This window comes from Amphiura filiformis, chromosome 16 (assembly GCF_039555335.1).
Source record: "Amphiura filiformis chromosome 16, Afil_fr2py, whole genome shotgun sequence".
Taxonomy (NCBI): domain Eukaryota; kingdom Metazoa; phylum Echinodermata; class Ophiuroidea; order Amphilepidida; family Amphiuridae; genus Amphiura; species Amphiura filiformis.
Window position 1 is genome coordinate 9,188,710 of NC_092643.1, and position 17,156 is coordinate 9,205,865.

General features: G+C 37.2%; 1 protein-coding gene across 1 annotated transcript in view; it reads left to right on the top strand.

The window, feature by feature from the left end:
• The first annotated feature begins 7,199 nt into the window (after positions 1-7,199).
• LOC140135508 (cholesterol 24-hydroxylase-like) overlaps positions 7,200-17,156 on the top strand; it is a 45,317-nt gene continuing 35,360 nt past the window's right edge. The window contains exon 1 of the mRNA XM_072157032.1: positions 7,200-7,344. Coding sequence (XP_072013133.1) covers positions 7,342-7,344 — 3 coding nt within the window. The 5' untranslated portion in view covers positions 7,200-7,341. The remainder of the gene's footprint in view (positions 7,345-17,156) is intronic.

Consider the following 17,156-nt stretch of genomic DNA (forward strand, 5'->3'; position numbering starts at 1 on the left):
ATATACAATATATTTTCTATAATTATTTGTTATAAAAAGCCATTTTGTGGTCAATTTAAAATGAATGATCACTTTCACCATAATTCCAGTTATTTAATAAAATAAATAATGTTAAAGGAGTATTTCGTGATCCTAGCATCCTCTTTATGACATTTTTCAGTAGATATCCACGAAAAGCTTATTCCTAAAATTTCAGTTGATTCTGATTTAGTGTTTGCAATGCCAGTTATGAATGATTATGTGTATTACACTGCTCCATAGACAATGTGTTGTAATTTCGTTCTGGTGTACCAGAACTTAAATTCAAATTTCCCGATATTCTTACTAAACGAATTAATCTGCAAGAATTTGTTTGTACATAAACATTATGTTGCCAGAGGTTTCCACCTTTGTTTGCACTTCCCTGAGGATGGCGCCCGGGGCATGTTGCCCCCACTAGTTACGCCACTGTGGGTGTGTATTCTGGTAAAAGTCACTTCATTGGTGTGTTTTTTAAAAACTAGAGCGATAACCGCACCATAGCTGAACCATGTGGCTTCGGCAGTATATTGTGGTAGGCCTATACCTACAATTGAAGCATTTTGAAAACTTGACCTTTGACCCCTGTACTGCCCCTTAATGACCTTAAATGAATTTTAAAATATTTGCAACATGTTTAGAATGTCATAAGAATCATTTCCTTTAAATTTCGGCTCAATCGGAGCATTTTGAAAAACTTGACCTTTGACTCATTTATGACCCCTTAATGACCTTAAATGAATCTTAAAATGTTATTAAAATGTTTAGCATGTCATAAGGATCATTGCATATAAATTTCAGCTCAATTGGAGCATTTTGAAAAACTTGACCTTTGACCCATTTATGACCCCTTAATGACCTTAAATGAATTTTAAAATATTTGCAACATGTTTAGAATGTCATAAGGATCATTGCGTTTAAATTTCAGCTCAATTGGAGCATTTTGAACAACTTGACCTTTGACCCCTTTAGGACCCCTTAATGACCTTAAATAAATTTAAAAATGTTTTAAACATGTTTAGACTGTCATAAGGATCATTGCATTTAAATTTAAGCTCAATCGGAGCATTTTTGGTTTTTTTGACCTTTTTTGACCCCTGTGACCCCTGACGTTTGGAAATATTTTTATTATATTCTTTATGTTTTTCTCTTTCATATGACACCACTCATGGGGTCATACCTTCGTGGCATTTAGAGATATGTCCATTTCAGACCAAATGGTTAGTTAGGGACCTAGTAACCTAGTAACCTAGGGACCTAGTAACATATGCAATTATAGGCTGATCCATTTCATGGTTCAGCAAAAATGTACACTCAGTTCCAAGGGGTGGAGAATAATCCCCCTTGGTCCCCATTCAGAAGAAAGAATCAATGAATTGAATATCCCACTATTTATGGAAAAAAGGCAAATTTATTGACATCTTTCCCTCCTCTGATTTCACTTTTTCCCATTTCCCCCCTCCCCCAGAACAAAAATAACAAAATCCTGGTGCAACCACTACACAATGTTGTCATTGAACAATTTCCGACTTCACATGACTACGACGCAGATGTATTCTTAAGCTGGCTTCTACAGAATAAGATTTGTCACAATACTGCCATGGGCAATCAAATCTTTCCATCTTAACATGGCGGGATCGTATGTGTTTAGCCAGCTCAGATTTTAGCATGTAACTCTTAAGACACATTGTACATTGATGCGGTCTAACTTTCAGGTGCGTGCCCGAGTGATAGTGAAGAGAACTACGCTGTGAGAAACATCTCTGGCAAACCTCACACTGGTACGGCTTTTCTTTTGTATGAACTCGCATATGATTCTGAAGCGAGATATTGGCGGAAAACGACTTGTCACAAAGTTCGCACCGGAACGGTTTGTAATTGGAGTTAACCTTGACATCGCTGTTATGACGTTTCATGTGGCTTTTCACCCCATTCAGTCTTGTGAAGGATTTACAACAAATATTACACTGGTATGGTTTTACTGTCTGGTGTACTCGAATGTGATATCTAAGATCGACACTTTGAGTGAAACACTTCTGGCACTGTTCGCATTGGTACGGCTTCTCTTTAATATGAGTATATCTAATATGAAGTTTAAGCGAGTCTTTACGACCGAAACCTCTCTGACAGTACTCGCAATGATGCGGCCTATCGTCGCTGTGAATTTTAACATGTTTTTGAAGGTAACAAAGTCGTGCAAAACGTTTTTGACAGTACTCGCACTCAAATGATTTTTCCTCGTGAAGTTTCATGTGGTTCCCTAAACTGTTTCTATTAGCGAAGAATTTCCCACAAATATCGCATTGAAAAGGCGTTTCAGTTGAGTGTGTAAACTTATGATTGTTAAGACCTTGCTGAGTTTTAAAGCATTTCTGACAGTTCCAACATCTGTAAGGTTTCTTCGAATGATTTCTGATATGTTTGTGTAAGTTTTGACGTCGCACAAAGAATTTCTGACAAATAGGGCACTGCAAATCTGTAAAATTAACATGGAACATCTCATGGTATTGTAAGGATGTTTCTGTTGCAAAGAATATTGAGCACTGCTTGCACTGATATACTTCATTTTCAGTCTTGATATGTAAGCCACCCTGATGGAAATCTGCTGTATTGCTCAGTGAATCCTGCTTATGCATTTGTGTGAATCGAAGCTTCCTTTGATGTTTAAGAATGTGTTTTCTCCGTTGGTCCAAGGAGTGGAACCAAACCCCACAGAAGGAGCACATGAAGGGTTTCAGCACATTCATGGTGGTATTTATGTGTACAATAATATTTTGCCACTTTTTCTCTTCTGTTCGATATTTTAACGTCCATTTCATCCAAAGCGGTTAATCCATTTTGACTGCGAATGACATTAATTCTTTATCCATGTGCATTAATCTGAAAATAGAAAAGAAAAATGATTAATTTATGATATACATGTATCTCATTTACATTAATCTTGATTTTTCATCATTTACATTGACACAATAAGGCAAAAAAAGTTGTTTGGTTGTCCGACCCTAATCTTTAAAATCTGGAAAAAAATTTCTACTGTACAAAAGAATATTTGGTGGCCAGAAATTTGCCATCCGGAAAAGATATTTAAACAGTTTCTTTACACTTCTAAACTGTTTTAAAACATGAATAAGTGATGAATACAGTAATGAAATATCACAAATTAGTCTTTATTTATTGTTGATTTTGTCTATGACCTTTTAAAAAAAATCTGACAGATTGACCCTGTCTTCTACAAGGTGGTTTAGGACAAACAAACATTTTTTTCTTGACCTAATTGAGGGCATCAAATGTTTACATCATTAGGGTAGCAGATTTGATACTAACTACTATGCATTTAATAAAACATCATCAGCAACTCAAATTCTGAGCAACCAATCAGAAGCCATGATCATGTTTGTACCGGGCAAGTAGCGACATTTTTCAACACGGAGATTACTACAAATTCGTCCAAAGGTAAGCAAAGGGTATGTCTGGTTCCATACAGCAATACGCAGTATTGCTGTCTGGTTAGCAGAGTACTGAATAATTCAGCGTGAATTGAGGCGTCGGAGCCGGTCAAACACAGAGGACTAGCCTACATCCCGTATCCTACTATCACTCAAGCAAGCAAATCTCTTCACAAATTCACTCACCTTGCGATCCTATATCATCAGTTGAAACAAACATCTAAGCTTCCAAAAACAACTTTGTCATTCCTCAAAACTACAAGTAACTTCATTAATAAAAATTGAAATCCTACTATTACCCGTTATTGAAAATTTTGTTTGATTTATGTCAACCAAAAGAACGCACAAGTCGAGTTCAGTTGACCAAAATGGTATCTGCTGCCTCCTGTCACCTCAGATATGACGTCAGTATCAAGCTGCTTATTAAATATTCATGAAACGGTCACAATCGGTGGATCGGATTGGTTGAAATCCACGCCACGTTTTTGACCTTACAGGGGTCAGAGATATGCATATTCATGTATGAAAACAGCGATGCAGATATAGTATCATCACCGGGACTGAGAAATGTGACATTTTCGATGTTTGTACCGGGGAATTTCAGACACGGACACTCCGCAGAGATTTCTGCAAATTCGTCCATAAACCAAAGGGTTGGGGATCGCATTTTAACTATCACTTAATGTTTGGAATTGAGGTCGGCTAAAAGTAGACAGTTTCGGGGACTGTAATTGGTGTAGATGTCACATTTTGAACAGTGAGCGATAAGTGACCAATTTGATGCTCAGCACAAGTGTTTATCTTTACTCAGGGTAAGCAAAGGTTTGGGGATCTTATTTTTAACTTTGACTAAACTGTTTCGGAGTTAAGGGTCGCTAAAAGTAGACCATTTCGGGGGCTGTATTTGTTGTCACATAGTGAATACCGACAACATTCGCTGGTGAATTATAGCGACGCTGTAGTAGACCGCCGTTCACGGAAGAACGGCGGTATAGGTGACCCCGGAGTGACGTCACAAGCCGTTGACAACAAATCCGATTCAGAAGTCAAATTTGTAGTTTTCTGTGGTTTGTCCCTTTTCAAATCGGCCAAAATACTACCATTTCTATAACTTCTCGACATGGGGCCTCCAGCCAACAACAAAAATAAAGACTCTCCTCTACATGTTCATGTGTTCAGCTTCACATAAAATGCAATTTTCGCCAAGTATTTAACCTTGATTTTACCGAAATCGGCTGAGAAATTTGCTCGATTCAAGGTCAAAACAGAACGTAAACAACTGAATGAGCTCTGCTACAAGTCTTCAAGTAGTCGCTCAGCTGCACGATCTATTGTGGGTTGAAAAGCGTAAGTGTAGCTGACTGTAGCGTCATGTAAAATAAGTACCCGGATGACCGGGGTGACCTATACGGGGGCACACCACTAAATAATCGTCCCATTGAAATACACGTGAAAACACAAGAAAGTAAATTCGCTTTTCTACCCTTAGTTCGAAAATGAGAAAATGTCGTATGGATTTTCTTAAAGTATAAAGTCTGAAATTTAATAAAAATTTATTTTTTTGTGACCAAGCCAGTCGAACTTTTGAGCTACGGGCACCTGAACAGCGCCCTCACGAATTTCAGCCGACAATTTAGCCTCCTTACCAGTTCCGGCCTTGATATTATTCCGACAGCCTGTCACTAATTCACAATCGATTTCAAACATTTTTGAACAGATTTTTTTAATGTTGAGGTCTTACTCTATTCTGTTCATAAAAACAAGCAAGATTCACTTAAATTTAGTACCCTCGAGAGGCTCATACATTTCGCTCAGGCGCTATTTTTAACCGGAACAAGGTTTTAATGCGGAAGGTTTTAGTGGTGTGCCCCCTTATATGGAGAAATATTAATTTTTTTTCTCTATTTTTTTCAATTTTTTGAAAGAATAGACAGTTTAAAGAAAAAGTATCAAATATTTTTCTTCTATGTGTCTTAGTTACCGTACGTAATGAGAGCGTTTTTCGAAAAATGGCAAATGCCGCTTTTGCCACATTTTAGCCAAAAAAGCACGTTAATCTCGCATTAGGTCTATACCCAAAACATGTGTTGTAGGCCTACCTAGTTTTACAGCTAAATGCTCAATTTTTCTTTAAATGAAAGAAAGTCACGTTATTAATTAATTGCAAGGGTCTAGTAGCTACAAATTGTGTAATAATTACCACCCCCCCATAAAAACAAGTTTGGGAGAGTTTAAGGACCCGTGCAGATTTATAACTTTCAAACCAAATCAATTAATTCGCGAAATCTTATTTTTCATATATTTCGACATTTTGTTCAACTTTGAAGCCCCCTAACGGAATTATATAAAGCACGATTTGCATCTTATTCGATTTAAAATTACACATTAACATCTGAACTATCAATTTAAATCGAAATAAACATAATTCAAACAAAATCCGACTTTAATTTTGGCTGCATTTATCAAAAAGCCGAATATAGCCCCGGTTGAAAAAAGCGCCTTGAAGGGGGCACACCACTAAATAATCGTCCCATTGAAATACACGTGAAAACACAAGAAAGTAAATTTGTTTTTCTACCCTTAGTTCGAAAATGAGAAAATGTCGTATGGATTTTCTTAAAGTATAAAGTCTGAAAGTTAATAAAAATTTATTTTTTTGTGACCAAGCCAGTCGAACTTTTGAGCTACGGGCACCTGAACAGCGCCCTCACGAATTTCAGCCGACAATTTCGCCTCCTTACCAGTTCCGCCTTGATATTATTCCGACAGCCTGTCACTAATTCACAATCGATTTCAAACATTTTTGAACAGATTTTTAATGTTGAGGTCTTACTCTATTCTGTTCATAAAAACAAGCAAGATTCACTTAAATTTAGTACCCTCGAGAGGCTCATACATTTCGCTCAGGCGCTATTTTTAACCGGAACTATACAAGGTTACACCAAATGCGGAAGGTTTTAGTGGTGTGCCCCCATACCAGTGCTGTACGGTGCAAACACTGATTGAGGCGCCAATGGCTCCTAACTTTATAAATTTAGGCGCCCAAATTTTGCTCCCAGGTAAAAAATCTGAGGCACCAACTGAACAGCCACGTGTGTTGAATGTTCATGGCTGCTGTAATCAATCTACATATTTCCATTGAACGCTACATACTTCATACGCAGCATGTACAGTGTACGCCTATATGTTTTCCAGGAAGTCCCCATCGAGACATCATGATAAATGGATATTCATAGCATACATTCGTATTTGAATGCTACGTTACATACATGTTTTGCATTTGCTGGCGATTAAAAGCTTCAACAGTTGGGCGCCATTGGCGCCAGGGATTTAATATTTAGTCGCATCAGAAAATATCTAGTCGCCAATGCGCCTGAAATGGTCGCACCGTACAGCACTGCCCCATACAAGTAGACCTACATGTAGATGTCATGACTGATGAGTGATGAGTAAAAATCAGTAAGCTTTTAAACTCATTCATTCAGTCATTGACATTGACATCGTTTGTGATCATAATGCATTTTATTTGTGCTAACTATTAATTATTTTGTACCTTTGTTTCTTCGATAGTTTCAAAACAGAGTACGGTACCAGCGACGCAAGTAAATCCCCGATTTCACACAAATTCGTGGTTTTTTTTGGTGTAAAAGGATCAGTGAAATTTTCCCTTTCGTAGTTTTTGCAGCTAAACAAAGCGCGTCAGCCAAAGGTGACGAGCTCGATTTTATTGTTTGTTTATTTTGATTTTGTGACATGTGATTCCTGATCAGGTGACAAAACTCAATTTTGCCTGATTTTACTCATTTTGATTTAGGCAGGTATTTATTTTTTAATACGGTATAAAGTGCAAAAGCCGTACAGTTTATAGCAATTGTGAATGGTGAGTACAATGTGTAAGTGCAATGTAGGGGTGAACTTGCAACTTGCATCATATGATTTTACTCGGTTTCATCATCATGATGTTTTTTTATGTACCGTACAGAGTAGCCTTAATATATAAACATGAACATGATGAATAAGGGGGTAAGCTTATAGTGATACTGACATCCATTGAACAGTGTTGAATGACAATTTACTAATAGAATTATTGTATTTATGTATTGATTGGTCACTAGATTAAATAAACATAATTTTTCGCCAGGTTCGCTCGCGTGCTGTTGCAAATAATAAAGGAGACAAGTAAAAAAAAGTGATCCCGCCTGGGAACCGTACCCAAGACCTCAGATTCTTGTTCAGAAATGGTGTACATAGTTTTAATATCCAGCAGGGCTGTCAACTCTCACATTGGGCGTGAGTCGCACACATTGGGTCACTTTCTCACGTTCTCACACCAAGGTAGTACAATCTCACGCCAAGGTAGTAAATCTCACGCAAAAAGCTGGAAGATGAGTAAAATCTCACGCATCGTCAAAATTATTTGTTGCCAACCCCCCCCCCCCTGCTTTTCATATTCTTGCGTGGCTCAAAATTGTAGGTGGTAAATTCTGGTACGCCTCTGTCTCACGCCAACCCAGTGGGCACAAGTTGACATGTCAACGTTGAATCAACGTTGAATCAACGTTGAAATGCAAATCAACCTGATTTCAACGTGATTTCAACCTGAAGTTGAAATCAGGTTGATATTTCGACGTTGATTCAACGTTGAAATCTGGTTGAAATTTAAATCAACTTGATTTCAACCTTATTTCAACCTAACATTGAGTAAGGTTGAAATAAGGTTGATATTTCAACGTTGAATCAACGTTGAAATTAGGTTGAAATAAGGTTGATATTTCAGCGTTGATTCAACGTTGAATCAACACTGAATCAACGTTGAAATATCAATTTCAACGTTGATGCAACGTTGAATCAACGCTGAAATATCAAACTTATTTCAACATCACTTCAACCTCATCTTGCGGGCTCTTATTTGCACCAGAGCTAAATAGTTGAATAAATACTCAGAAGACAAATTCTAAACATAGCATGTGTAGCAAGTAGGCCTAAATGGTTAATGAAAAATATTAATGTGCATGCACGATGTGCACCATCCGCAAGACTGTGACAAACAGTGTCGGAAACCATCTTGTAGGCCTATTCTTTTGCACCAATAGAGCTAAATACAAATGTAGTTAACTGAATACCTCAAACAAGACATTATAACATGTTCATACATACTCACGATATTACGACGTTTCTGATTGGATTTGCTCTTTTTGCTGGTCATAAATACCGCTTATGACCAGTACGCAGGGCATAAACAAGCTGCGTCACGCAGCGTTGGAACCCAATTAACACGATCCACGGGCATAAACAGCGATCATGCCCTCAATCCTATGAATGAACCCCTAATTCATACATACTCACGATATAACGACGTTTCTGATTGGATTTGCGCCCTTTTTTGCTGGTCATAAATACCGTTTATGACCAGTACGCAGAGCATAAACAAGCTGCGTCACGCAGCGTTGGAACCCAATTAACACGATCCACGAGTTGCTAGTGCCGCGTACCCGCGCATGTCACACCGCCCATCTCACGCGGAGCGCAAAAGATAACGCGTATCACGCGTTGACTCCCGGCCGTTGACCTCATGAGCCGAGCTGCTTCCTGCAAGTAGGCCTACTCATTTTATTCCATTTTATGAATGAAAACGGTATGGAAATGTTATTTAAACTTGTAAACCCTTATTATTTTCATCTGTATTGAATTGCTAAGAATGTTGGGTATGTATGAGCGGGGTTCATTCATAGGATTCGGGCATGATCGCTGTTTATGCCCTCGGCTCACGCCTCGGGCATAAACAGCGATCATGCCCTCAATCTTATGAATGAACCCCTAATCATGGAAGAAAGAGATAAGAAGGAACCACAACGAACACATTCACTTTGTCCACTCCCTTTACCGACATTTAATTGACATTGTTATTCATGAGGATTTACTTTGATCAATGCCCCGCGTTAAATAGGTGATTGGTATTGTACTCTATGTATTTGCATGTCTTCTGGAGCGTGTCTGAAGGATGATTTGAACTAATGACCTTCCGTGCAAGCACTCTATAGGATTTTCTCTGGTGACGTGATCATCGGTCATTGATGGCCTACATCTTTTTTCTTCCATTTCGCCCAATTTTCCCGAACTTTGATGACTTTTTTCTCAGAGTTGGCAGTCTTTGGCACTGAAACGAGTTAGCTAGTTACGACTATACACATAAAAACTATTAAATTAAACATGTTTCATGTACCGGACTCAACCGGAACATTGTGCATTATTTAAGAACATTTTGCATCTATTTTTCATCGAAAAAGTCACCAAAATCTTACCTTATTTGCTAAAGATGAAACTCAGCAAATAAACGGCCGATTTTGATGACCTTTTCGATGTGTTAAAGGACATTTTCTACACAACACGATCAAGAAAACAGTTTGACTGTAGATCCCAAAACAAAGCTACTATACATGTTCAGAGCATCAGTGAAATTCCATAATCTTACTTCTGGGTAGCGTTTGTTTGTTCTGGGATGGGTTTGTTATAGTTTTTTTCCAGTAATGATTTCGCCAAGCATCGATCGCGGTAAATGGATCATACATGAAATTCTTAAACACTTGAGAACGTTCCTGCAATCTCATTGGTTCTTACCCGTGTGATATGACACGATATCAAACGGGTCAGCGCGTGTACATCAACGCGATACGCGTGCTCGATATTTGAACCAATCGGGAGGCGCATAGCAACAACGGGACTGATCGATTTTAAGCCCCAGGTAGTTCCTTATAAAATGTAGGATTTAATTTGATTAAAATTTGTAATATACTTATGATATTTCTATTTAAATTGAAGTGTTTAAGAATGAGAATAAAGGTATTGTTTTTAGCCGCTGTCGTGCATCTATCGTCTCATATAACACGGGCGATATCATTATTTTTGGCGTAAAACAACTCGGCTTCGCCTCGTTGTTTTACTTAAAATAATGATGTCGTCCGTGTTATATGAGACGATAGATGCACTCCAGGGGCTAAAACCAATACCTTTATTCTCTAAGTATAGTACCATTGATAGCTTTTCTTTTCATGCATCAATGGATAAGCGGATTAAAACTTGGCCGATCGAAGTCGTTGTGGTTCCTTCTCATCTCTTTCTTCCATGCCCTAATGTAGGCCTATAATAGCAGTTAGGCCTATATGGTTAATGAAAAATATTAATGTGCATGCACGTAAAGTAAAATTTAGGCTAATATAGGCCTACAATATATGGCTTCAACACTTTGGGATCGTGCATCCACATTAATATTTTGTATAAACCATCAGCCTGCTACACATGCTAGTGGGTGGTGGGGGGGGGGATCCATACAATCCCCCCTTCCCATGTTGACGCCTGTATGTCAGTACATATGTTTCTGACCAAATTAACCTCATATTTGGCTACCGCCATTCCCCAAAAGGACCAAATTTTGCTCGCTTCCGTGCGTAGTTTATTCCATCTTTGCACCATATTTATCATATCACTTTAGCTTTAAATGGCAATTTTTCGCGCGCATTTGTACCATATACTTATATTCTGATGTTCTTTTTCATAGGCCTATCATTAGGCGGGGGGGGGCACATCCCCTCAGACACCCCTTGCGCCAGTCAGCGCTAAATTCAGAGGCTTTCGGAGCTGTGCGCGGTCTTTCCAGGGAAGCATACCCGACGGGTCATTTATTTCAGCGGCGGCACTACGTCAGGCTGGGGGTGAGGGAGAATTTCCCCCACCCAATTTTTTTTTCTTTGCCCCCCCCCCCCGCTCTTTTAAGGCAAAAAACCCAACCTCTTACAAAAAAATCCCCTTTTGTGGCAATTTTGTGCAAAAGTTGTTGCTTTTTTGCCCCCTCCCCTGAAATTCACGACCCCAAAAAAAAAAATCCTGGCGCCGCTTAGTGAAGATTAAACCAAATATGCAGTACTAAACCATTATAATAATCAAGAACATGGTGGAAGTTAAATTTGGCACAGAATATAAAATTGCAGAAAGCAAGGGAAAACTGGGTAATTATTTTAAGAAATTTTCCTTTGATCTTGGTTTTTAATGGGATGTAATTTTCATTAATCAATTCATTGGTGGGCCATGTTTTTGTACTGTGACCATGTTAATTGTACTGATATATATGGGAAAGTTATTTGTGGTTTGTTTTGTCACTTGTCCTACATGTAGGCCTGTATGTGTTTGGGGGATGGGTGGGTGGGTGTGTTGAGGGGGTTTTTGGGTGGGATTTTTGTTTTTTTTAGAAAATCCCTGATCTGTTTTTAATTGATTCACTTGTAACCAACATTATTTGTTTTATCTTAGTATACTATGGTGCTTATTCTGCCCACCCATGGTGGTGGGGGGGGGGGAACCTAACGGTAGCCTTTGTGTTCGCGATGAAATTTTTTTTTTTTGCATCAGGCCCCCTAACAAGTGTTTGTGAACGGTTCCTTAAGTGGCCGCTAAACGCGCTACTTTCGCTCCGGTTCAACATGTGTTCAAGGATTTCACACCAATGTCACAAAGAAATTTCCACTGCTGTTAACATGCGGTTAACATACCCACCCACCCCCCCCCCCCCACACACACACACACACACCCACACACCCCCACCAGTGTTGTAGTTCTCGAGACCAGCTAAGCCTGGTCTTGGTCTCGGTCTCGGTTTCGGACCTGCTGGTCTCGGTCTTGGTCTCGGCCCTCCTGGTCTCGAGGTCTAGGTCCGAGACTGGCTTTGAGATCAGTAAAATAGCACCATTCTGGTCATTTGGCTGCCCTTTAATTAATTCTGCTCAAACAGTTTTCATAAATTGAATCATTAAAGATTAATTAGGCCCAGTTATTAATTGTTCAAAATATCATAAACAAACTCTACCTCAATAATCCTAGATCATATTTAAGCTCCGTTAAAATCTATTTTAAGCAACACATCATATTTCTTAACATTTGCCCAATAATCATATTCGCTGTCGTAGTGCACGTTAGTAACCATTGGTTACTGCTCCAAGCCTGGGCTCAAACACCTGTTCCGAATTTTGATACGCCATAGGCTTTGTGTTGTGATCATTTCGATCACTGGTTCGTAACAAAGAAAGTGTGATCCAGTTGACCTGGCAACGGTCATATTGTAACGTGCACTACGACAGCGAATACGTTACGTTACATCATTCAAAACGTAGCAACATCAGTTAATCCCAATAAACATGACCATTCTTGGTTTTCTTCATAACATTTCAAAGGACTCGAAGGTTACCAAATAATGTTAAAATGTATACTCTAGACGCTAGGAAACTAAGGAAAGATTATGAAACGTTTTCTTATTTTTTTTACTTAATTCAATAATTGTTTAATATTAATTATTTATTTAATTATTAATTAATTGTTTATTTATTTATTTGAATTATTTATTTAAATATTTAATTATTTACTTATTATAATAATTATTTATTAAATAATTTGATTAACCAAGTAATTGCTTTAATTGAATAATTATTTAATTATTTATTTAATTATTAATTCATTGTTTATTTATTTATTTAAATTATTTATTTAAATTATAGGCATATATTTAATTATTATAATGTAATTATTTATTAAATAATTTGATTAACTAAGTAATTGCTTAGTTTAATAATTATTTAATATTTATTATTTAGTTAATTAGTATTTAATTGTTGATGGATTTAGTGAAATTATTCATTTAAATTATATATTTTAAAATGATTATAATGTAATTATTTATTAAATAATTTGATTAACTAAGTAATTGCTTAATTTAATAATTATTTAATATTAATATTTATTTAATTCTTAATTAATTGTTTATTTATTTAAATTATTTATTTAAATTATATATTTATTTACTTTTAATAATATGAAGTTGATATGTATTGCAAATTTGCAATACCTAATTCTACCCAATTGCATTGCATATCACCCAACACTGTTACACATGAGTATTGGATACTGCCCAACACTACTTAGTTACCAGCTAATTAATTGGAACAAGCAGCAGGAGAAATGATGCACGTATTTTTGAACTTATTTTGCAAATAAAAACAGGTAAGTACACCTTTATTTTTCTGTAAATTATTGTATGAATTTTGATTGATTGTGAATTGTGCATTATCAGGAAACAAAATGAAGCATTTAAGTTTAGCCAGCTTGTAATAATATGACATGTATCGTGTGTATGATAAGCTTAAATTTACCATGCATGCATGTTTACCTTGCTCATTGACCATGTTGACTATGATATTGGTATGCATTGTTTTGTATAATGACCTGTCTAAAGACTAGCTAGCCATAGCATTTCTAGGTCCAACTTACTCAGTTACTCTACCTTCATTTGGTGTCTGGTGAATTGTGTTTTGCATGGATTGTTACTTTAGGGCTAATTTAGTAATTAGGCTTACATGCATGACATGGGCTGGCTTAGCTTAGCCTTAACTTTTTACATGCTTAGGCAACGTTAGGGCAGACTGTACTAAGTCTAAGCACATGACATGAGCAATTGAGCATGCTTGGTTACTTGGTACCGTCTAGCTGTTACTAAGTAGGCCTACGAGTATAAAGCTGATACAAAATTAGTACCATAGTACTAGTAGTACTGACTGGGTTAGGCCTAGCCCCTAGACATAAATAATGTAGCAAAACATGATCATGATGATTCATGATTGTCCAGGGGCGGCGGAACGATTTTGAAAGTGGGGGGGCCAGTGAGGGTGATGTAAAAAATAAAAATAATGGCCGCGAAGCGCCATCGCGTCGCGCTTGCGCGACGCAGGGGCACATCCCCCTCAGAAGTGAGAAACAGACGCACATCCCCCCTCAGAAGTGAGAAACTTTTGCAAAATGAAGGCCCAATTTAAGCCATTTGGTGGACCATTCTGGCACTATTATTGTGTACAATTTTAGTTTGAAAAATCCGAAAATGGGTTAAATGAAGGCCCAAATTGAAGCCATTCGTGGAAAAGTTTTCACTATAATTGTATAAATTATTGCTTTTAGTGTTGGGTGTCCTAATACAGGGGAGTTGGAAAATTTTGCAAAATGAAGGTCCAATTGAAGCCATTTTGTGCATAATTTTTACACTTTCTTTAAGCATGTTAAGGTCTAGAATAGAGATTTGATTATTTATGTTCACCCAGACATGTTACACACAGCACATGGGTTAAAAGTGGGGGGGTCAGGTCCCCCCAGTCAAAAAAGTGGAGGGGCCACTGGCCCCCCTGGCCCCCCCGGTTCCGCCGCCCTTGTGATTGTCTTATTTTGGATTTTATTATGGTGTACATCACTACATGTGTAGCCTACCCTACGACGCATGCTAGGGCAGGATACAGTTTACAATGAAATCAGGCCTCGAAATAAGCCAGAATTTCTGAGAGCCATTTGGTTGGGCCCTTGGTCATGTTGGTCTTAAATGTTCGAGGGCCCGCACAAATTTTTGTGGGCCCGAAGTTGGGCCATTGGTTTTAACCTATATGAACCCCACAAAAAAGTGAGAAAAATTGCCACAAATTTTATGGGCCATTTGGGCCCGCCGGATATGTCTTTTATGGGGCCCTCACTGATTTTTTTCGGGGTCGAGGGCCTTTTTGGGCCCTCCTTATTTTGAGCCTTGAATGAAATGTACCTGACAATACATTGCAAATATTGTAGGCATAGCCTAGTACTAGCTACACCAGAAACCAGGTTTTTCTATCAAGAAACCAGAGTTCTCAATTATTTGTGCATTCATTTAGGCTTGCTATGCATAAATTTGAAGTCCAGATGTAAAAGGGGATACATGCCATTTTTAAACCGTTTGCACTAAGGCCACCAACATATGCCATAAAAGTATAAAGCATGGTTTGCTATAGGCATAGGGCCCATTGAATGCCTGTAAAATGAGGTCTAATGCTGATGCAGAAGAAGTGACAATCCATGATGCAATCGGTTTTAAAATGGCATGTATCGCCTTTTGCATCTGAACTATACTCTGATCAGCTCTTAATAGGCAGGGACCCATAATCATCGTGGATTGATATAGAACGGCGTACACACAGCTGGGCGCAGCACTTACGCGAATTGCGCTTTGCGTTAAGACGCGTGCGGCGTGCTTTTGTGGATTTACGCGTGCGTTAGTTGGAACTTTATTGACTTTTCTTCTTTTTTGTGATTTTTCTCTTTAGGCCGTATAAAATTAATGTTTTGGTTCTCGTCCCCTCCCTCCTCAATTTCTGTGATTTGTCAGATTTTTTTGATTTTTTAGATTTTTCAATTATTTTAGACTTTGGAATGATCTATGAATTTTTCATACATATAAATAAGTTTATTAGAGAACAAGGATCACTTCCAAGTCTTTTTGTGGTACTCTAGGGGGTTTATCCCTCAGAATCTCACATCCCTCATCAATTCATGAAAAGCCTCTGGACGAGAACCAAAATATTAATTTTATACGGCCTTAAATAGAATTTGTGAAACATGTGCAAAAACATAAACGTTGTAATTAAAATAAATGCAAATTACATAACGTTATAAAACTACTTGCATATCATTTTTGTAATGAATGATTTTATTCAAATTCTTTCTAGTACATGTTTAAGAGAATGAAGTGATTATAGGATTGATTACCCCCGGTACTATTATATTAGGGGCGCTATAAAACAAGACTACAAGTATTCGACGTAGACTATTTGATGTAACATATCTACGTTATTATTATTTTTTTTTTATAGTCCAGTCCCATTCTATTTCCAGTTATGTTTGTTATACGAATGTTTGATGACGTAAAATCGAAAAAAATTACATGGAATATCTGGTAGAAATATATTATCGATTTTACGTCATCAAACATTTGATACAACATAAACATAACTGGAAATAGAATGGGACTAGATTAAATAACGTATATGCCTAGGTAATTATGTTACATCGAATATTCTACGGCCGAATAATAAGTCTATAGGACCTATAGGTTTTCCCAGTATTTCGCACTTGTGTCATTGATATTCGTGCAAAAGACGTTTTAATTTCGTCCCGAGATATTAGTCCGACGAAATTATAGGACCTGGTTTTTCTCAGATACTAAAGTTCTATTAGGCCTACTCATGCACGACATGCAGACTCTGATCGCTCAAGAAAGATTGTAAAATGTAGCATTATATTAAGGTTCGTGTTTGAGTCATTGATTTTCGTCAAATTGCAGGTCAAATTAGCCTAAAAATACTTAGCGATACCTTTCGCAAAAAGTTTTTTGGTCTTTTTGTTTTAAATGTTTTTATATAGGCCTACATTTTTGTCTTTTATTTATGCTTAAATGAGCTCATCATGTATGGAGGCTATAATTTCTTTTTACTTTTTTCTAAATCTTTTTTCAATCGAATCAATTGTTACAAAGATTAAACATGTTAAATCCTAAAATTTATATAAGTCCAAAACATTCTTAAGCAACTTTATTTTTGTTCGGGGATCGGATGGCTTTTATCATTGCATGCCATTCTGTTCTGTCGTTCTTTCTTTCTTTGATGTTCTTCTCTGATAACTTTACGATATATAGATATTATATTGATGCAATTATATACTTTAACATGTTTAAGATCATAATAGGCATATATACCTTCAGGTTATACTATGTATATTTCTCTTCTTTTCTTTAACGTTATACTCTATTTGTAATCTTTGATATTTCTTAGAATGTGTTTTCTTTTATTTTCATAACTTTATGAT